The 22,500-nt window shown below is 36.4% G+C and overlaps 3 protein-coding genes across 4 annotated transcripts in view; 1 reads left to right on the top strand and 2 right to left on the bottom strand.

Moving 5' to 3' along the window:
* Window positions 1–6,438, bottom strand: part of LOC122242123 (uncharacterized) — a 20,088-nt gene extending 13,650 nt beyond the window's left edge. The window contains exon 1 of the mRNA XM_042999346.2: window positions 5,190–6,438. Coding sequence (XP_042855280.1) covers window positions 5,190–6,273 — 1,084 coding nt within the window. The 5' untranslated portion in view covers window positions 6,274–6,438. The remainder of the gene's footprint in view (window positions 1–5,189) is intronic.
* Window positions 6,439–7,542: 1,104 nt separating this feature from the next.
* Window positions 7,543–19,555, top strand: LOC122250757 (ubiquinone biosynthesis protein COQ9, mitochondrial). 2 transcript variants are annotated; one of them, XM_086530973.1, is made up of 7 exons: window positions 7,543–7,673; window positions 17,240–17,458; window positions 17,693–17,843; window positions 18,029–18,218; window positions 18,517–18,606; window positions 18,872–18,991; window positions 19,456–19,555. In XM_086530973.1, exons 1-7 carry the CDS (start codon window positions 7,619–7,621, stop codon window positions 19,492–19,494), a joined length of 864 nt encoding a protein of 287 aa, XP_086387099.1. In that variant the 5' UTR covers window positions 7,543–7,618; the 3' UTR covers window positions 19,495–19,555. The 2 variants fall into 2 exon arrangements, with proteins under 2 accessions (XP_086387099.1, XP_042855281.2); XM_042999347.2 differs by lacking the exons at window positions 17,240–17,458; window positions 17,693–17,843; window positions 18,029–18,218; ... (1 more) ...; window positions 18,872–18,991; window positions 19,456–19,555 and adding an exon at window positions 12,125–14,877 and having other exon boundaries at window positions 7,552–7,673.
* A 90-nt stretch (window positions 19,556–19,645) lies between these two features.
* Window positions 19,646–22,500, bottom strand: part of LOC122250756 (uncharacterized) — a 4,264-nt gene continuing 1,409 nt past the window's right edge. Inside the window, exon 3 of the mRNA XM_043012353.2 lies at window positions 19,646–22,500. This exon is cut by the window's right edge and continues 67 nt beyond it. Within this exon, the coding sequence (XP_042868287.2) occupies window positions 22,498–22,500 (3 nt within the window). The 3' untranslated portion in view covers window positions 19,646–22,497.

Genomic DNA, 22,500 nt, shown 5'->3' with positions numbered 1-22,500 from the left:
TTCACATCACCTGGACTTGGGCACATTCACATCCAACGGGTTAGGGGCTTAGTGCCAGAATTCAAATTGTTACTAGTATTGTTTTATAAAAGTTTTCTATACACAGAATAAACATAAGCTTATTGCAAAATTATAAACATAAAATAAGAGCTTCCTTCTGCAGATTAAAGGCAGAAAGAAGCTTATGAAATATCACTGCATCTCCTTTCCTAGAATACAAAAGCCAAATACTATGTAACCCTCAAAGCATGCTCATTGTCAGCTGATGTGGTGTATGTATAGGCACTCATTGCCAACAGACAATTAGGCTTTTCCCCTCTTGATTTGAGTGTTACAAAAGTAAAAGGCTCAGTATGTAATCATCAGAGATAAATACATCACATCACCCCCCCCAGAAGAATGAGTTTGGCAGCATGAACAGTCACAATTTTGAGTACAACGGAAATATAGATGATGCCTCAGTTAAATCACTGCATACAAGTAAGACTTTTATTGAGTGAGGGGAAAAATTTATCTTTGCAGTCAATGATTACCCTTCCAGACACAAAGTGACAGTAAGCTTACACTCACTAGCTGTATGCATATACCATACCACATGAGCATAACCTGCTCTACTTTGTTTCTACAATATATTTTGGCATATTTTTCATTTTAAAATCTTTCCATTTTGCCTCAACGGAGGGCTACAAAATAACTTTGTATGCTTTTCGGGGTTTAAATTGGGTATGGTAATAATTAATCAATTAATTGTTTAACAAATTAAGGGTATTGGCACAGGCATTAGTCCTGCAATGGGCAGAAATACAGGCTGATCATGATAATAAGTTATTACATAGTTTGGAATTGTTTAACCCCTTAACGACGGGTGACAAGATATCACATCAAGTGGTGGCAGCATCAGCCGCCAGGGACGAGATATTTTGCCGTGGCTATCGTCCTGGCAGGCACGCAAGTGATTGGGCATATAGCGCTTGGCTGCGGACAGTGCGGGCGAATAGCCCAAGGGGTTAGTTAGGCTTATGTGTTTGAAATATCCTTGCATTTCGACAATAAGGAGCCAAAACAGCCCCATCATTAATAGATTAATATAGTGAGCTACAATACTGACAAATAAATCAAGAGCAATACCTATTCATCTACATTATATCTAGCGTTATCTACATTAACTACATTAGTCAATCACAAAACAGAATCACACCCAAACATATCAACTGTTGTAATAATCATCCACCCGAGTCAGTCCCTTCATCCAATAATGTTGAAATGCATGTAAATATTCTGGATCTGGTGCCAGATTATATTTTTCAGAGTGCATGTAAACATATACTCTAGCACCCTAAAAATAATCCTCTAAGCTTTGGTGGTAAATTCAGGTTATAAACAAGGAAGATTTTGGATTAAAGTGATAATCATAATATTCTGATTGCTTTAATCAAGTAAATGGCTGGATATTTTGTGAAACTCAGTTACTATAAATAGAAGAAAAAAATTCATTCTGCTTCTGATGCACAGTGAAACCAATTACATTATGAAAAGAATTCTCCATACAACCATACTTGCCACTGCAAACAGTGCCGTGATTGGCAAACTCCAACCTTTTCTACTTGTTTCAGACTTGAACTACTAGAGTGTAAATATCCATGATGCAATTCTCAATAGATTACTATAGAACATACTTCTTTAATCAATTCCTTAACCCATTCGCACTGGTTGACGTGTTATCACATTAGTGTAATATCTCGCTCTCCCCGGGTGACGTCCTAGAATGTTAAGATCTCTCCCTCAATATGTATGCTTTACATCGTTACATATGCACATAATCATCAGAGTTCCATTTGCATTGACAGATTTTTATTCACTTATGAAAATAATGCAAACAAATACAAAAAAATCCAATTATAACCCCATTCAGTGGGGCGGGTGAGAAGCGCTCTGAGAGGCGCAGCGTGGCATTACACAGGGAGAGGTCTCACGCTTAGTCACTACGTGCTTTTGTTATCTAGCCAGCGGGAGCAACATCACACATATATAAGCCCCATCGTTAATGGGTTAAAAAATAAAGAAAGAATAAAAAAGTAAAGATATAATTGTTTTATAACTTGATAAAACTATAAAAATTAAATAATTAAAAGACTACAAATTTCTGTAATAATATCTTAATTTTCCATCCTATCTTTATAACTCAAAACTTTTTTACTTCATCAAGGCCTCAAGATGTACATGACAGTCAAGTTTTGGTCTTGGCAACTACTATCAAGACGTACAGAATGAACAGTTATCAAGGTGTATTTGATGAAAGGGGAGAGTGGTACACTTTGTTTCTTTTATGACTCTAACAGCAATACTTATATTTGGTTACTGATGGTAACTGGCATTGATAATTACTATAATTATCCTAATATTCACTAGAAGAGCTTTAGCTTAACCCACACTGGACGGGTGGTACAGTACTGTACCTCTCATTCAAAAGTCCAGTGGCCGGGCGGCACAGTATTGTGCCAGCCATTCAATTGATTTAGGCCTAATAATTCGAACGCCCCGGCATTGAGACATTCAAGGCTAGAATTCCCCCATCGTGGATGGGTTAAAATCCTAAACATGGATTACTCCATCCTTACCTAGCACCAGGAGGAGACAGTCAAGAAATTGCCTTTGTCCTTCTTAAACACTGTAATACGTCTATCAAATAGAATGCACAGAACATAATGACCTGATTATGACTCAATACTATAATTCTATTACAACAAGTCTGTTAGATGCCATATATATACACCACACAATTTAGTAAAACACAAAAATAACTAAAAATAATAGCTCTAATATCAACAACTGAATGTTATGCTCCACTCACTCATACTGAAACTAAACCGTGGAGTGCCACATACCTGGCATTAGAACCCAAAACTAGCTAATCTATCCCCATTTCCAGCAGTTCAGAGCAGCATCAAATGTGAGGGAGGTGAGGAGTGAGAAGAGAGACCACTCCAAACCCTAACTACAAATGCCACTGGCCAATTCTTAGGATTTTGACACATACTTTCCAGGTATCAAAAAATACCTTTCTTGTATTTTGCACAACAAACTAAATCCTTATGAAAATTCTTCCCAACCAAATAGCAAATTAATAATATTTCTATCTTTTTTGTTCATTCTCAATTTTCTATCTTTTTTTGTTCATTCTCAATGAAACCATGGAATTTCAGCTGTGATGAGCTTTTTAAATGATATATGAATAATTTTTCTTATCTATTGTCTTGTCAGTGTAACTTACGCAACTTGATTCTTTAACCCTTCTGAGACAGGCCACATCTAAGATGTTCGACCTGGGCTGGGCACCTTAACTTCTGGACACAACGCCGGGGTATTTCAAAATGCATAGGCCTAATGCCTCAGGCTATTCTCCTGATGAAGCCACTGCCATGCGCTACATATACAATCACCCGACATGTTGACTATACAAAAAGCCATGAAGTGATATCGCTTCATGGCAAGTGTTGCTACCATGTGATGTGATATCACATCATCTATTCATTAATGGTTAAGATGTTGTTTTCTATTATTTTCTAGAATTATTATGTGATATAGGAGTCTATGGATAATATATTAGCAAGGTGATACTAATCAGCAGTTGGTAAGATCCATTAGTTACACAACTGAAGGAATAACTGGCTGTATTCTAATAAAAAAATAAAATAAAAAAAATGCAGTGAGAAACTGATCCAACCCCGCAGAAAATACCCATAGTGGAAGGGTTTACCATTTTGAAATTGATTACAGTAATTTTGTAACTCTTTTTTTCAAATTGCTGTAGATACAAGTCTGTATTATATTTTGTAGATAGATGTATAACAATAGACTGAACTTCTTTAACATATCATACAGTTTTCAATGTTATAAAGGTAATTTACAACTATATTGCATTAATCCTCTCTGGACGGGTGGTACACCACGGGTTCTGCGCATTCAATGCCCGTTCGCAGGGTGCCGTTATACGGCGTCAATCATTTAATTGATTTAGGCCTATGCGTTCAAGAGCCCTGGCATTGCAACTTGCAAGGCTGGAATGCCCCCGGCATGAATGGGTTAAATAAGAACAGCCATATTCAGTGTGATTACAGTTTCAGACATGCGTATAGTAGCTACATGATAAACAGTGTGTGGAATATATAGACTGGTGAATTCAACTATGTTTTCCTTGCATGACATAGTTCCAAATAAAACAGTTTTGGGTAAATACCCAAAACAGGACTGAGTAAAAATAGATGAAAGCAAAAGTCATGGCATTGTAGAACATATAAAATATAGAAGGGTAAGGCTATAAATGTTTATCCAAGTCTGTAAATCTATGCTTATGCAGATAAGTTCAACAATGTCATGACCTCCAATTTTCACACACAAGCAAAAGAAAAATAAACATTAACAACATAAGCACTGGTCTATCTTCTCAGTAATTCATCATTTATTAAGGAAGAAATGTTCTACATATTTGCAGGGTCACAAAATAAAGAAACCATAACATAGCTTCATCGGGTCCAATTCTGAACAATTACCAATTTCTAAAATTAATAAAAACAATTAAAGACAGGCCCTATCTTTCACTACATGGCCAATCTCTATAATTCCAGAATTTGTGTGGTGGAAGTTAGTTAGCCTTTGAATGGCACAGTGATCACGTGACTGCATTTATCACTAGATAAATGTATTCATTAACTTTTACATTCATAATTTCCGACTTCCATGTTATCCAAAAATAAAAGGTAAAAGGATTTATTGATTTATCACTAGATAAATGTATTCATTAACTTTTACATTCATAATTTCCAACTTCCATGTTATCCAAAAATAAAAAAGTAAAAGGATTTATTGACCTACTGATTCTATTCACCTACTGTTAACTTTGTATTACCATATCTCTATGTTTGAAACTGTAATTTCATCCAATATTTTCAAGGTAATGAATAATCATCATATTTCTAATAGTTCAGATTTTCAAGACATTTAGAATGTTCATTTCAACTACAGACCATATATGAAAGGTACTATCATGGAAGCTAAAAGCACTCAAACAAAGTCTTACTAATATCAATGAATAAAAAGAAAAAGAGATATTAGCTTGAAGTTAATGCATGCCTAGTTATTACAATCATCATGGACATTAATCAGTATCAAAAGAAACAGGTGTAACCTACCATTGCTGTGTTCAATGCGTGTGTGAAGCGTCCTGTTGAATGACCGGAAGCTCAGGCTCAGCAGGTACTTGTCATCAGATGAATCTCGAACAAGGAAGGCTCCATCGGGCTGGTCAAAGAGCTTTTCCTCAGCCTCGGCACGTGTGATTGGTCCCCAGTACCATCCATACTTCGCAAGACGGAAGAGCTCCTCTGCCAAACTCCGCTTGCTGGCATCCAGGCTCATGTCCTGGAGGTCCCACAGCTCACATCCACATGTTCTATTGGGCTGTGGTGATGACGTCTCAGATATGGCACTGTGGTCGGCATTCTTGGCAACACCAAGGCCCCGTCTAGGGACATCTGCACTGGTGTACAAACACTCCTCAACTCCAACACTCTCCACTGTCACTGTCGGCACTTTGTCACGGCCATTGGCCTTGGACAACCTGCCCTCAGTCAGTGCCTGCTGCTGCTGTTTCTGCACCGCTGTATCTGATATGTAACCCTTCGGCTTGCTGTAAAGGGACACGGCTGCCGTGATGCCCTGTCCGCCCTCGCCCTTGCCCACATCCACTTCCCCATTAGCTGCCAATACATGCGACGACGAGTTTTGGCGTGCAATGGGCGTGTTGATGGGTGTGTTGATAGGCCTAATGGCACGCTTGCTGTGCTTGCCCTTGTGTGTGCCCCCACTCCCCCCGCCCCCAGAGGCATTGAGCCCGTCGCTGGACGACTCCTCACTAACAGACTGCGAGAAAGAGTCGCCGCCGAAGCTGTTGGAGAGGCCCTCGACGCTCTTGCTCTTCCTAGGGGCGGCGCGCGACGAGGCCGAGGTCGAGCTGCCCTGCTGCAGGGTGTCAAGTTTGTCACTGATCTTCTTCCTTAGCGTCTGCAAGATCCCGCCGGCTCTCGACTTTTTCTTCTTGTCGGCGTCGTGCTGCGAGGAGGAAGAAGCGGAAGAGGAAGAGGTCGAGGAGGTGGTGGTGGCGAGGGTCGTGTAGGCCGAGGACGACCCCAGAACCACCTCGCCGTTGGCACTCCCGCACCTGCTACTCCCATGGCGAGGCGACCGGCTTAGTGCTATGCTCACCTTTTTCATCATCTTCTCTCGAGATAGCCTTCGAGCGTGGGCTCAACGAAAGACATGGCCAAAGGAAGCGGTCACGGACTTTGATGTACCTCCACTCTCATCTGACGCTTCGCAACTCTGCCATCTTGGGCTCTTGGGCTCGGGGCTCTTGTAATCAAAGACTCTTGTTTACCGAACGCGCTGATTGGCCGTGCTGGTCGAGCCGGGATTGGCTGAGGATCCATGACGTCATCACACAATTTTCTTTGATAAATAGGAAAATAATGTATATTTAAGGATAACTACGATAATTAGATCTCACACTCGTATTCCATATTAAAGCTGCCCTTAAAGTTAACGGTTTGTCCTTATGCCAAACACCAAGAGTTGTGGTGTGTGACATTAACTTTGATTTGTGATTTAAATGGTAAACTTACATTTTCCTTCAGTAATTATATGAAAAGCAATATAAACATTTTGCAAAATGTATGTAGAAACCATATATGAATAATAAGAATATATGTAACTAGAGAGTGTATGTTTGCACTACGCTTCGATGACACCATTACATAAATACCTCTTTAAATGCATGTGTTACTGAGGTTCATCGGAGGAATGAGAATATATATATATATATATATATATATATATATATATATATATATATATATATATATATATATATGTGTGTGTGTGTGTGTGTGTGTGTGTGTGTGTGTGTGTGTGTGTGTGTGTGTGTGTGTGTGTGTGTGTGTGTGTGTGTGTGTATGTATGTATATATACATACATATACATGCATATATTTATATATATAACTCATAAAGTAACATATATATCTCGTTAAATGCATGTTTTACTGTAGTACATCGGAGGAATGAGAATACATTCTAATGCATGTTACCGAGGGACTCTGCAGTACTGAAAGATAGATGTTTCCAAAGAAAGCAACACTGACTGAGATATTGTCTGCAAAACCAAGGCAGTATAAGGATATACATGCACTCTGTCTTATGACCTTAATATAGAGAAAAAAAACATGATTCATTTCTGCGATTTACCAACTAGCCGTGGCAATGACGTCATAGTCTGTCGTCTACGTCATAACAATTCTCTTTTTTTTTCTTAATAGCAGGGCTACTAACTTTTCCGATAAAGTGTAGGGAGTATAGCTTTATCAAAAACAATTTACCATACTTACAATCTTTCACCCAGTATGTGTATTCTGTATTAAGAATAATTCATTTTACATTAGGAAGTATTTTTCTTACTGCATTATATTAGAAAAAATCACGCCAGACAAAATTGTCAGAAAGACGCTTGTGCAAGACGGAAGGGTTGGCGACACTACGTTTGTGGATGAGGAGCGATTCGCCTGAAAATGATTTCTACCCGGCATCTCTTAAATAGGATTTTTAGCATCGCTAGACAGTCAGGTGAGACTATAGAGGTTTCTCCAAAACTATAGAGGATTGTAGATTCACAAGAATAGCCTTTTGGTTTGGTAAAGGGGTGTCTTTGGCTATGACAGATAGAAAAGCCTTCCCTCGAAAGTAAACATTGGGAATGGAAGAACTTCATGTAGTACAAGGTGTTTTTACATCTAATTTCGTTTTTTTCATAAAGAAGATTCATTCATAATAAGAGATCAGTGAGATTTTATTTTTCTCCTGTCAAGAAATGATAAATGATATTAGTGACAATTGCGGTATCAATAGATATTGTAGGTTGCACAACTGCGTTTACGTAATATTATTGTCAGTCGATATTTTTTATATATGTTGAGAAAACATATATATTGGCTTTCATAATGGGATGTTTTCTATGCTTTACATTGTCTTTGCTGTGTCCTAGTCCACTTGAAATTTGTAGTGATCCTGAAATTCTTTGATTAGACTCTCCCCAGGAATTGATGACAAGTCAATATTTCCTTGATATTTGCATAATGGTGATATCATCACCATTATTAATTAGGAAGTGGTATAGGGGAAAACTGTCCAATACTATTGTGCTGTACAATTTGGTTTGAAGATTTTTGACAGAGCAACAAGAATACATAATGTTAACTTCAACTGTTTGTTTTTAGCTTTTACTTGCTATTCTAAGCTTTTTAACCTATTGCGAACGGGACACCTAATTACCCTAAGTGGTTGTCAGGGTGGGCAGTCTATGACACTAGCAGCACTGGCTAAAAAGTAGAGGTACGAGAAAAGGGTTTTCTCCACAATATCTTTCCGTAAATCCATCATAAAATGCGGGCTTAGGCTGACTTTGGAACCCTGTAGCTAGTGCCACTACAGCCATAATACTTCATGACTGTGTGCGTACTTCAACTATGAGCAGATCCCGATGTTGCGTCATGTAGGCATTGACTTCCATCTTTTAGGCCTAATCAGTGACGACATTTATGTCATGACACCCGTACACTGTGGTTTAAATTATACCATGCTAAACTCCAACACTTTAGCTATATATATATTAGCTATATTTATATATATATATATATATATATATATATATATATATATATATATATATATATATATATATATATATATATCACCAAATTTTTAAGTCCCTGAGTCTCTTGTTATGATATTCATTTAGGTTTTATTTTGTAGCACTTTTCATGGTACACTCATAAAAAATATGTGTGTGTGTGTGTGTAAATATGTTTATATGTATATATATATTTATATATTTATATATATATAAATATTATATATGTAAATATTATATATATATATATATATATATATATATATATATATATATATATATATATATATATATATATATATATATATATATGTACACACACACACATATACATATACATATACATATACATATATATGTATATTGAAAGCTGAAAGGAATGATCTGAAGTTGCTTCTGTAATCTGGGTAAATGAATATCTTCATTGTTACATCAATTTTTAAAGCATTTATTATGAAACACTATATAACAGAACATTGTTTTGGGTCATATTCTGGAACTTAAGTGGTGCACTTTAGTGTGGTGTTATTGAAAAATAAATTGAATATAGGTAAATGCTGAAAAGGTAGAGATGAATCTAGCATGTTACATTCGTGGCGAGCCATCCAATATTGGCATGAGAATCACAGAGAGCCAACGCATTCGGAACGAAAGGTCAGATAATTGTGTTAAATGATTGCCATAACCTATATACTATATTCTTTAGCATGCAGTGTAGAGGTTAATGGCAGAAAGTGGATATTCTTAAAGATTTACAGAAAAGTTGTTGTAAATTAGGTAATTAAACCAAACCATTAGAGAAGAACGCTGTAATTTCACATGCAGATATATGTGCACATTCTTTTTAATATTTTAATCGTAATAGTTTACTTCTTGCTATTATTTTTAATTTGGTTGTAATAACCCCTCCACAATGGGTATGTTTCATGGGGCTGGATTACTTTCATACTGCATTTTTCCTTTTGTTGAAATCACAAGCTGATTATTCCTTCAGTTATGATGACCTGCTATGTTTGTTGCTAATTATTTCCAATATATCATATAAAGACTCATATTTCATATCATAAATCTAGAAAATTACGGAAAACACATCATCTTAGATGCCCAGCCCAGGCTGAATATCTTAACCCGCTCACGACGGGGGCATTCCAGCCTTGCATGTCACAATGCCGGGACTTTCGAACACTTAGGCCTAAATCAATTAAATGACTGGCACCATATGGTGCCACCCGGCCACCAGGCCCTTGAATGAGTGGTACCGTAGAGAACCACCCGTCCAGAGAGGGTTAAGATGTGGCCCATCTTAGAAGGGTTGATATGGTTAAGGCTCTTTTTGTGTCAACTTTTGAAACTTTGTTTGCCTTATATCAGTTGCTCTTTCCCTGTTATAGCTGCTACTGCTCTCTCTTTTATTTATTTATTTTTTTTCCTCTATACAAATATATCATACACACAACTCCAGATATAGCACACACATACACACACACAACAATATTTATATTAGGATACAAATTTGATTGTTAGTGTCCTCTAGGCTGTAAATCCCAAATTCTTGGCAAGGAACATAAAAGTATGTTGAAGGAATGAATTATTCAAAAAGGGCAAGAACCAAACAAGTGGTAACCAATGTGATAAAGAAAGGTAAAAACCTAGCCATCCATGAAAAATGCAAGAATATTTTGAGAAAAGGAAACAACGTATATGATGACAGGGAACTGCGATTTTTTTTCTTTCTTTCTTTTTTTCTATGAATTTTGACCAAAGAAAAAATAAATTGCTTGTTTAGAGGGTTCTGCAAAGGCAGACAAACACTAGCCTTACAAACAGAAGTGATGCTGAAAGTTTGGAAACCATTTATTCAGTTACGGAGGAGTGAGTCTCAAAGTTACCAGAACTAGTTGATAATTGAAACAAGTAAACCAAACGTAATAAATATCACTGAATTCAAGCATGACCCCTTTATAGATGATCTAATATTTGACTCAAAGACCATAGTATTTGGGAAAAAGATATGGGGGAAATGGAAATGGTAGGTGGAAATAATGGAGGAATGACTGCAGTGCTTATGCCACTTCATACATCACTTTGGTCACAAAAGAAAGGGCAAAAATTGATTAATTAAACACTAAAGAGTAGGGGAAATACTACAATATGGTAAACAAATACAAAAGAAGTTCTCTGAACAGGGGATTTTTTTTAGCACAATATATATATATATATATATATATATATATTATATATATGTATATATATATACATATATACATATATATATACTTATATATATGTATATATATGTATATATATTTTTTTTTTCTTTTTCTTTTTTTTTTTTTTTTTTTTTTTTTTTTTTTTTTTTTTTTTTTTTTTTTTAAGGGGGGGGGGGGGGCAGAAGGATGCCAGAGAAATAGGTCAGGATAGGCTGGCTACACTTAGCCTAATATACATAAAGCATACAGATGTAGAGGATATAGCAGAGTGAACATGTACTAATGAATCTTAAGTACTGCCTAATATAAGAAAAAGTCATGCAAGATGAAAGAAAGAAATACAATTACAAGAAAGGTCATTATAGAATCATTAAACTGTCCTTTGAAGACAAGGGTGAAGGAAGAATGATGGATTGTACATACTTTTGATAAGGTGTCATGCAGTTGACTAATATGAAAATTGGAACATCATGGAGACATTGAAGGAAAACTCAAATGGATGAGTCTTTTAGACACATGTGCTCATTTATTACAGGAGAACATTCTACATGGAGATGAGTTAGTAGTGTAGTACCTCAAGGGTCAGTCTTCGCACCAATTATTTTTATTAACCCATTAGCAACGGATGGCATGATTTGCTGCAAAGGCAGAGTCGGTCATAGACGCGGATGGCACCATGCCAGACATGTAAAACAGCCATCCTACTGCACAAACATTTTTTAATACCGACCGATGGGTTAATTTCTTCAATAATTTGTGACCATAGACATATGTTTATGAATCAATGTATACAGATGCATTTAGATGTAGGCATATTCACTCTTAATTTTGATTTTTTCTACTTTTTTTCATTTTTTACATCTTTTGTTCTGTTCTTTCTTTTTTTCTTTTGACTTTTTCTTTTTTTCCTTTCTGTATTTCTTCTTTTTGTTGATTTTGTTTTTCTTTTTTTCTTTATTTTGTATTCATATATTTTTTTCTCCTTTTCCCCTTTCCCCGGGCATACTTTTGTATATAATGTGTATCAATATCACTGTTTGACTAAAAAGAGTAAAGAATTGATTGCTTATAAGGCTTGATTTATGAATACCAAGTGGAGTTAGTATCAAACTTTAATTATGCTTCAAGAGACTAAGGAAGATCATGAAACTGAAGACAACTTTCCCACTTGTTTGCAGACTGAAAACGAGATTGTCAGGGAGCTGGTCCAGATACTGCAAGGAGATAAAAAGGGAAGGTTTGCCCTTGGTGATGAGCTCAACAAGAGCCAAATAGATGTGCAAGCTTATTGCAACTTGGTTGAATTAGGATTAAAAGTATGGATTCAAGCTCAGAAGTTGGAGGCTTGGACCCAGGCAGCAAAATGGATGCAGTAGTGTCTGAAGCTGGTGTTGAGCAAGGGACACTATCTGAAGTCCCAACATCTCAAAGAGAAGACCTTGGAGCAGTCCTGTGGCAGAAGGTAAAATCACGAGAATATGAGGCAGCCATGTCTGAGATCAAGGAAGAGAAGCACCAGAAATACCTTAATCAGAATAGCCTTGACCTTGTGCCTGTCCTCCTGAAACTGCTCAATGAAGACCTTGATCCTGAGGGGGAGCAGTGCATAGAAGATCTACTTGTATATGTGGCTTCGGTTGCCAATACTAAAGAAGCCACCATTGCATTTTTGGAGGAACTGGAGATGGGGTATTCAGAGAAGATGTTTCGTGTCATTTTGCACCCTATCAGAACCCTTCTCACGGTTCAGATTTCACAGAATACTCGTCCAACCATGTTTTCTTGGATATTCAATACCCTCTATACCCGGATAGTTATGTTAGAACTTCCAACAGGTTGTAATCTTGAAGGGAAAGAGAGAAAACTGTTAGACGCAGATCCACGGGTGCAGGAAGTGTCTAGTGCTCTTCATTGGCTCACCAACTTCTACTTCCATTTTTTTGAAAAAGTCATGGCTGGAGAATTGGTCTGGGGTGGCAAGGTGGTAAATTCCAAGGAGTATTTGGCATTTTTCCTCTTACAGCTGTTTCACAAACCCATGTCATATCTCGACATCTATTGTAAGGAAGGAGACACAGAAAGCTCTCTGTACCGTACATGCAATGATCTTGCTGTGATGATTGCACGTCTTACAGGTAACTCTTTCAAGCTTTTCTCTCATGTGTCTTGGAATTGCTCAAAAACTCTTATGGCCACTGAAAATGAGGCATCAAAAGTAGAGAATGAGAAGCCTGACGATGAGAACAGATCTGATGAAGAAGGAGAAAAAGATGAAGGAAAGGAGAATGAGGTTTCACAGTTGTCCCTGGCCACTTTCTTTTATTGCATACTTGGGCAACATATGGCCAAGGATTATGTGCCTTGTGTGTACTCTCATCAGCACGTATTCATCAACTGTCTGCCTCTTATAGTTCAATTGATGCAGGAGAAGGAAGACATCCCCATCCACAAAGGATTGATCCTTGCCAAAGGCCTTTTAAGTAACATTACAGAGAAGACATTACCCTGTGAGACTTTAGAGGCCAAGGCTCACTCATCATTCCCACAGCTCCTCCTCAGAATAATGATCACATGCAATAATAAGGAAATTCGCTTATGTGCCCTTGAGATTTTCCGCCCTTACCTTAAGAAATTTGAAAGTGCTGGTCGCTCCAAGCTGATCATGTCATTACTTCGCTCGGTAAAGCATGCAGGGGCATTAGGCCTTGTGATCCATGAACTCAAAGAAAATATTGCCCAGAATATGAGTCAAGGTATGAAAGACTCAGCTTTTGCAGGACATAAACTCATTCAGCTCATAAATTTAGCCTGTTACCTTCCTGATGCTGAGAAATCTGACCTGCTAGAGTGGAGTGACAGCGTCATGCAGGCTCTTAACCTGCTTGTCTTCTTGCTCTTACGGGACACACAAAATATCACAGGAATTCGGGAAGCTCTTCCAAAGCTGGAGACAAATTTCTTGACCCCCATTCAGACAGGACTTGATCTCTCCAGAGGGCACTATGAGCTAAAGCTAAAAGACCTTGAAAAGCCAGAAAGAAAAAAAAGTATGGAAACAGAGGTAACAGTAGGTGGTTTAACCCTGCCAAGTATGCCCATAGAGCAGGAGAAGAAAGTTGTGCAAACAGCTTTGTGCTCGTTTGACATGATGCAGTGCACCCTAGCAAGAGTACATCAAGCAGCAGAAAGGAAACATTGATCTGTTCATAAGACAGTTGTTCACTATCCTATCACTGGTTAAGTTATGAAGTGATATCAGGAAGTGTGGATGAGAAATATGCTTTTGGTGTGTATTCACATGCTATTGTTTAAACCGAAGAACTGTACTGCTGATAGATCTGGCAATTTTTATGGTGCATAGTAAATAACCAATTTAAGTTCCAGAATAGGATTTTTGGTGTAATTCAAAACAGAATGGACAAGAATGGCTCTAAAGTTGTCACAGCAAATACTTGATGTTGCAGTTATCAGGTTAATTCATTTGTGTTCCTATGAAAGCAACGTACATCATCTGTAATACACTGTGATACAGTTGTCATTCTTTGTGTATTTTTTTTGTGCTCTTGAGAAAAAACTGTGAGTAAAACAGTCAAGAGTGTGCAACTTCTTTTGTAGATAATTTTTTGAGCAACAAAGTGTTTACATGTATATCAAATGTGATTTATATCATAATAGTAATGATTGCTTATAAAATACAGTAAGTTAAACATTAAATATAATCATCCATACAATGTTTTTGATTCTCACAGTCATTGTACGACTGCCATTAGTAATATGTATTTACTACTATATGCATCAGTTTCTCACAAAATTAATTTATTTTCATATGAGTCATTGGAATTCATGTTTCTTTGCCTTATTAATTATTCCTATTTGTGTATAAAAGGAGGCTTATGACTTCCCAAATTCAAAATAAATGTTTGGTGATGTCTATATATGTTTTATTAAGACAGTAGTCAATCCTTTGTCTTGCTTAATCCCTAAAAAACAGAACTAGGTTTGCACACACAACCAAGAAAATGTTATTTCGTGGTTTACTTTAACCCTCTCGCGACGGGTGGTACACTACTGTACCGCGCATTCTAGGCCCATTTGCTGGGGACGCGATACGGCGTCGTTTATTTAAATGATTTAGGCCTATGCGTTCGAGAGCCCTGGCATTGTGACATGCAAGGCTGGAATGCCCCCGTCGTGAATGGGTTAATACACAATTATTTCAACTCAAATTATTTTAAAGATACATATGAATTTGTTCCATAACTTTTCATATCTGAAGAGAAACTGTCCCTGGTTGTGAGCGGTGCAACAGCTAGGTTCTTCCAGTGCCACGGGTGCTTGATCTACTGCTCTTGTGTGCGCACAGCTTGTCTTCCTGGCAGTCTCATTGGTTGCAGGTGGGGACTACTTGGTGATGATTTCAATACATCACAGTCATGCCAGCCACGTTTCTCCTATGTTGAAGGCTGTCTATGTTAGTTATTTTAGGAATAATTCTTAAAGACTGCAAAACATCCAGCATGTCTGTTTTCTTGAGCTACAAAATGGGCAAACTTTGGTCTTGGGCATTTCAAAAGGTAGATTTTACATACCAAAAAACTGCATTTCAGTCATATATCAAATACATACTGCCCAATGGGACATCAATTTTAGAATGTTATGCTAATCCCTTGCATATCAATGAACCTGGAAAAAAATTATTGTGCAAACAAACATTGAAGAAAACATTGAAAAAAATACATATAAAAAACAATGATTTATATTTTTAGGCCCATTTAGATGTAGAAATACTAAAAGGACAATGATATACCATGAAGTGACTGTGATATGTAATAGTGTGTGTATGACACACAGTACAAGAATTACTATTTCACTTTCACTACTTTCATTCAGAAAAAGAAAAACAAGTCAGGGAATACAACTGCATGATTGCCTCAGAGAAAAGAGGTCCTTTAACCCATTGCAGACAAAGATAAATTTGCTTGCCCAACCTCCAGGATAGGTTTTATTTTAGAGAGAGACCGCTTGAAGCAATTTAATTTGAATCATCCCACTCTCTTTCAGTCATTCGTTGTAAAACTAGAGCGGTTTTGGTGTTTTATTTTTTTGTGTGTTTTATTGAGTTTAGAGACTTATATGTGCCATATGACAGGCTCTACCAGTGCTGCAGTTGACTAAAATTGTAGTATATTATCCATATTAGCTCATTATTTCCTTTATACTCAATGTGATAAAAGTATTGCTGTTTTATGGGAGGACAAAAGACAACTTTATTTTTTCGTATTTTTGTGCTGTCATGAACGAATACGAAACATATAACCCCCTACAATAAAGATAACAAGAAGAGGTAGAGAAGAGGAATGAAACCTGTGCTTGTGACTATGAGTGCCACAATGAAAGGCATCCATATTGGCACAGGAGCACATTTTAGACACTGGGTATGGATTGAGTCACCTTCCTCTTCTCGTTCTGCCTGCACATCCATCATTGGCGGTAGTTTTGAGCAAGGGTTCATCAACTTAGTGTGTGCCATCACTCTATAGAGACAGTGCTTGCTAGAGACCGTGGATGGGTGCTATTCAAGGCTCTCCTGCTGGTGCTAGGAAAAAGTGGTGCCATCTAGGTTTTGGACGTAAAGCTAGCACGGTATTACGGTAATTATAGTAATTATGACTGCAGTAGCCATCATCACTCATTCCTTTTTCATAGCACAATAAAATAGCATAGTATTCCAAAATCCCCGAACGTCATGTACGTCATGACGCCCGTCGTCAGGCCAAAGCTCCTACGTCATGTATGTCATGACACCCGTACGCAGTGGGTTAAGGGGCAGTTGTGTCATGGGTCTGATAGTGTGGGTGTGGCTGGAGGAAACTTGCCATGCAGTACCAGATATAATAATAGACACCATATACATATCATTGATAATGAAAAAGACAAAGGAAAAACGGCCCACCAGGTTGTGACAGCCTTGTCACGATCATGTCTAATAGGAGTGAGTGCACCTGCTCACATATACCACCATCAGGGAAAATAGGACTTTAAGGGTTAAGAGACTCAACTCTGGTAGCTGGGGAACATCAGCACCTTTCAGTGCACTTTTCTAATCAGCTTTTTCTTGTAACTCCTGCTTTCTGAAAAATGAAATGATGCGACTTTATTTATTCATGGTCTCAAAAAGAATAATGCTAAAATTCTATTGATAATAGGCTTCACTAGTTAAAGAGACAAAGGAAAAGTTGTCATTGCAAGGTTGTGACCACCCAAATATCACAACAATGAACAATGCTTTTCAGGGTATAGCCGAGGGCTGAGTACAACAGGTGCAACATGGAATAAAGAGGAGGCAACAAAGACCGAAGAAAAAAGCACGTACCAGGATGCTTCTTTTGAGTCGGAGAGCTCTTCCGAGGAAGATTATGATGCAGGGGAAGACGAGCTGCGTGCAGAGATCCTGAATGCTGCCATGCCCTTTGTGTATTCCCATGGGTGGTCCCAGGAAGCCATTGCTCAGGGTATGTCTGAATTTTTCATGTATGAGTTTTGTCAGTTCTGTTTTCTAGTGTTCTTTGCATTCTTTGTTAATCTGTCTCTTCTTTAGATTAGAAATACATTTTCATTGTTATATTTATGATATTTATTTTTTTGTAATTAGTTTTTTTTATCAATAAGATTAGCAATAAATACTACAGATTATTACCAAGGAGTAATATATAACTCTTTCTGTTTTCCACCTCCAACCCCCAAAGGAGCCGAAACGCTTGGTTATTCTGGCATGGCACATGGGATGTTCCCCAAAGGGGGTGTGGAGCTTGTCAATCACTTCTATACAACATGCAACAACAGACTGGAAGAACTCCTTGCAGCCAAAGTGAAAGAAATAGAAAATAATCCTGAACTGTAAGCGCAATTTTGTGTGTGTGTGCGTGTGCGTGTGCGTGTGCGTGTGCGTGCGTGATCTTGACAAGTAAAACAATTCAAATGGAATATTTTTTAATCAGTGTACCATTAATTTATAATTCAGTAGACAATAATGTTTTTAATGTTTCAGTGCTATGTTAGTCATAATCCAATCATACCAACAGGAAAAAAGGGACCACAGCTTTTATAGCCGAATCTGTCGAAGAGAGACTACGCATGAACATTGAGTACCTGGACACTTGGCACCAGGCTCTTGCTCTCCATGCTTCACCCACAAACATGCCAGATGCACTCAACAATCTCGGGAGGCTTGTTGACCACATATGGTACTATGCGGGAGATAGATCACATGATGTAGGTTTAACAAGATTTGCATGACTGCTTTTATATTTGTGGTTGGAATTTTAACTATGCCATATGTAAGAAAATTGTGTAATTTTTTTCTCTTCCTCCTCCTACTCCTCTTCTTTTTCTTCCTCCTCTTCTTCTATTTCTTCTTCTACTCCTTTTTTAGGGGATGATTTTCATGTATCATTGCAGTCTGTTTACTGCTGATTCCTATATCTCTGCTATTTACAACTCCTCCTTTTGTATACCCCTTTAGTTTGACTTTCCCTTCTGTGATTTTATTCATTTGGATTTGATTTTTCAGTTCAACTGGTATACTAAAAGAGGAATCCTAGCAGGTGTGTACAAGAGTTCAGAACTGTACATGCTACAGGATAAGTCAGAGGATTTCCAGGTAAGATTTTTTATTTTTACTAAATTTCTAGATTTTTATTTAACAAATTCAGTAAATACTGTTACTGTAAATATCCTGTTCTTGATCTTTCATAGTCTATATTTATACAATTTATGCACATCTCCAAAAGTCATTCACACATGAATCAGCCATTTACATAGTCATTTATCTAATCCTTACCCTTTTGTTTGTCTCCATTGTCTGCTTTTAGTTGTCATGCACCTGTTGATGTCACAAAATAGTTAATTTTGCTGCTCACCAACAGGATACCTGGGCTTTCATGAACAGACGTCTCTCAGATGTCCACAATCTAGCTAAGTGTGCTAGAAATGTAGATAACGTAACCAAGGATCTTAGGAATGTTGCTAAGGCCGGACTGTTAACGGTAGGTATAAATGTTGTTTCCATTGTTTGTCAATTTTGTTGTAGGATCATTTATTTTTTAGATTGTTTTTTCTTATATGAGGGGATAATATAATTTTTATATGAGGGGATAATATGATTTTATCAGTTATGATAATAAATGTGTTCATTTAATGTTTGCTGAGGGCTGATTTTGGTATGAAATATTTGTATTGTCCTCAATTTAACTGGGTCAAGTTGATTAGAAGGGTTTTAGCAAATTTATATAATTTATTTAGTTAACAGTCAAAACGAAAGAAAAAAAACAGCCAATTATTTAGATATTTTAAACCATATAATTAATTACACTGAGAAAGAGGTAGTGACATGTCTCATTACTAAGCTCTGCCCCTTTATCTTGATTATTTTCTTATATTGTATCATTGACCATTTAAGATGGATCCTTTTTTTTTTTCTTTTTTTTTAACCCTTTTTCTTTTATTCCAGGCCTTGAACATAGTGGGAATGAACAACAGATCGCGATAAACAGAAGTCACCACAACTTTGTTATTAGTGTACATTTGATGTAAATAAAAATAAAATACTTTGTTGCATTTTCTTTCTCTTTTTGGTGGAGTCACCTGACCTAGGGCTAAAAGGGTGGCAAGAGGTGAATGAGAAATGAAAATCAGACTGATTTTTTCCTTTTTCTTTTTTTATTAATCAAAAGGAGCTTACATGCTAAGCTTCATTTAGCGCTTTGAGGCTTTTACAGATAATCGTGCGATACAATTCTCACCCTTGTTCTTAATCACTTGAATAAAACTCAACCACATTTTAACACCACTGTTTGCTAGTCTTGTGTGGCCCACAGAATAAGGAAGGTTAACCTTGTTAGCCTATTCTGTTCAGTGAGAGAGCAAGATTTCCTCAGTCATTGCTAATGTAGTCTGGTTTGAGGTCAATATCCCAAACATCTTATTTTAGTATTTTTTTTTTTTTTTTAACTAACAACAAAGTATGGAAAACATTTGAGGTTAATTTCACTAACAATAGATTAGCCAATGTTGTTCCACTACACCAATAAATGTGAATCACTGTATCAGATGCACAGGAATGTATAACTAAAATACAAAAACACTGATAAAATTTAATCCATAAATTAATGAACATTACCAATCATTGCAGTCATTACCAAAAATATTGAAATAAAATAATGCATTCTGAATCCTTGGAAAAAATTCAAACACTAATACAATTTTTATTTTCTCATTTGCACACAAAAGATGTACATTACCTAATATGTATTTGCATAAAATCAAAATATTAAAGAAATTACAAGAAATTTACAGAGTAAATAATTATATAGATAAATGAAAAATAAATTTACTAAACTTATTTGTGGCACATTTACATTAAATTTTAATTAATGCTATCTATACTCTTGCAAGTAAATACTAATGCAAAGTAATAATTAAGAAATACAAATTGTTTCAGTGCCTATTTAAACAATATAATGTATTTTGGAATGTATACATTTTCTCTGTAAAAGGAAATATCACATGCCCATTTTCTAATTTTATTGAATAGACAGGCATAGCAGCCATGACAGAGAAATAAGAGAACAGCTACCTTTTCATTTCATTACAAAAGTAACATTTTGAAGATCCATAGAGTATTATGTGGGGGATCTGCCTTGTCAGATCTTTTAAATATCAAAGAAATAACACAGAAGAGCAGTGCATATATGCCCTTCACTGGTTATCATACTGAATACAGTAAGTACAGAACTTGCACATCTTTGTAATATGAGCTCTAAGCACACACGTATATGCACATGCGTGCATGCACGCACGCACGCACGCACACACACACACTCTTTCCTTTATTCATTCCCTTTCTCACTCTCACTCTCACTCTCACTCTCACATGCACACTGACACGCACATGCACACACACTCATTGACACACATCGATGCAAAATGACAACCATTATTTTTCATAATAAACTTAGCAACCTTTAATGTCATGTACCAGTGAAAATAAATTGTCACTTACTAAAAGTTGAATTGTTTACTACTTCTGTTTCCAAATAAGGATAAAAGTGTAAACTTGCACCACTGTAAATAAGGATACCATCAATACTATGAAAATAATAATACTATGTGCAATCCGTACAATCTTTGGAGTTTACCTACTGTATATATTTTAACATGGCTTCCTTAGCATTCAGTTACTGAGGTATAAGTCTTTATTTTAAAAGAAGAGCAGAGAGCAGTATAAATAACAAAGAGTTAACATATATTCCTTAGTACTTGTCTCAAATATACTAAGCTTAGGAGGATATGTTTATCATTTTGGAATGGTTATACTGTAGTTTTGAACTGTTATGAAAAGAGGGATACATACATGAAGATAAAATTTCACAGAACATAATTTATATATGAAGAGACCTGTGGTATATACATAAAATTTTACCATTCGTCACAATTAAAAAGAAAATCACTTAATTTCCACTGTCTATCTTCAAATTCTTAATATTTTTTTTTATATATTTGAATACAATCATCATTCCACTACAAAAATAAATAATATCTACTCTCACCATAGAAAAGAAAAAGTGTACCTATGGCACAACTACACATAAGGAACATCATGTGAAATACTGCACAGCTGTCTTGGGAAACAATTTCCTCATGAACTTAAAAGACATACCAGCACTTGCAATAACTTGTGTATGAGTGCTAAAGACTTCTATGTCATATTAACCTCATGTTCACACTACCTACACCTATCATAATGTTTCACTTATCACTGAAATCCATTACTAACATTGTTCACAATGTGCTATCATTCTATAAAAGTTGGAATTAAAATTAGGAGTACAACCATAAAATAATGCAAAATTGCACTTCTATCTATTAAAGTATGTACTATTTAATATTGCAGTCATAATGCAAAAAATAAATGCAACCATACCAGCTGTGACTTAAAATACAAGAAACAGAGTTAATTGCAATATTCCCATAAAATGTCAAAACACATTAATGTAAAATACTAACTTTGAGCAATTATAACCTTGATCATCATGAAACAGTAAATTTTAATTATTACAAAAATGGGTAAATGATTGCAAATTGCAAATACCCATGAGCAGAATAATATTCCTTTTCATCATTGATCAGAAAAAAAAAAAACATCAACTAACACCCTCAATTGAAATATAATAAATGTGAGTATGTGTACTACTTATAATAATAAAAATTATACTTGTCGTAAATTTAGAGGGTAGATTTATATGTAAAAAAAAAAAAAAAAAAAACACAAATCAGTCCTTACCAAATGCATTCTCTGACCTAAGCCTAAGCTCCTTTGCTTTCTCAAGCTGATCTGTGGAACTTCCTGCGACAGCTTGGTCCTTGGTATATGTCTCTCCTTCAAGAAATGCAGTGGCAGCCTCCTCAAGCTCTTGCGGGGACATGACATAAACTACTGTCCGTGGAGGTGAGACAAAGGTCAGCTTCCCTTTTTTGCGAGGTGGGACCTTCCTCA

This window comes from Penaeus japonicus, unplaced genomic scaffold (assembly GCF_977035675.1).
Source record: "Penaeus japonicus unplaced genomic scaffold, GWHDUDI00000001_assembly GWHDUDI00000003, whole genome shotgun sequence".
In the NCBI taxonomy this organism is placed as follows: Eukaryota; Metazoa; Arthropoda; class Malacostraca; order Decapoda; family Penaeidae; genus Penaeus; species Penaeus japonicus.
Note: the sequence above shows the minus strand (reverse complement) of the source record. Positions and strands in the feature narration are given on the sequence as shown.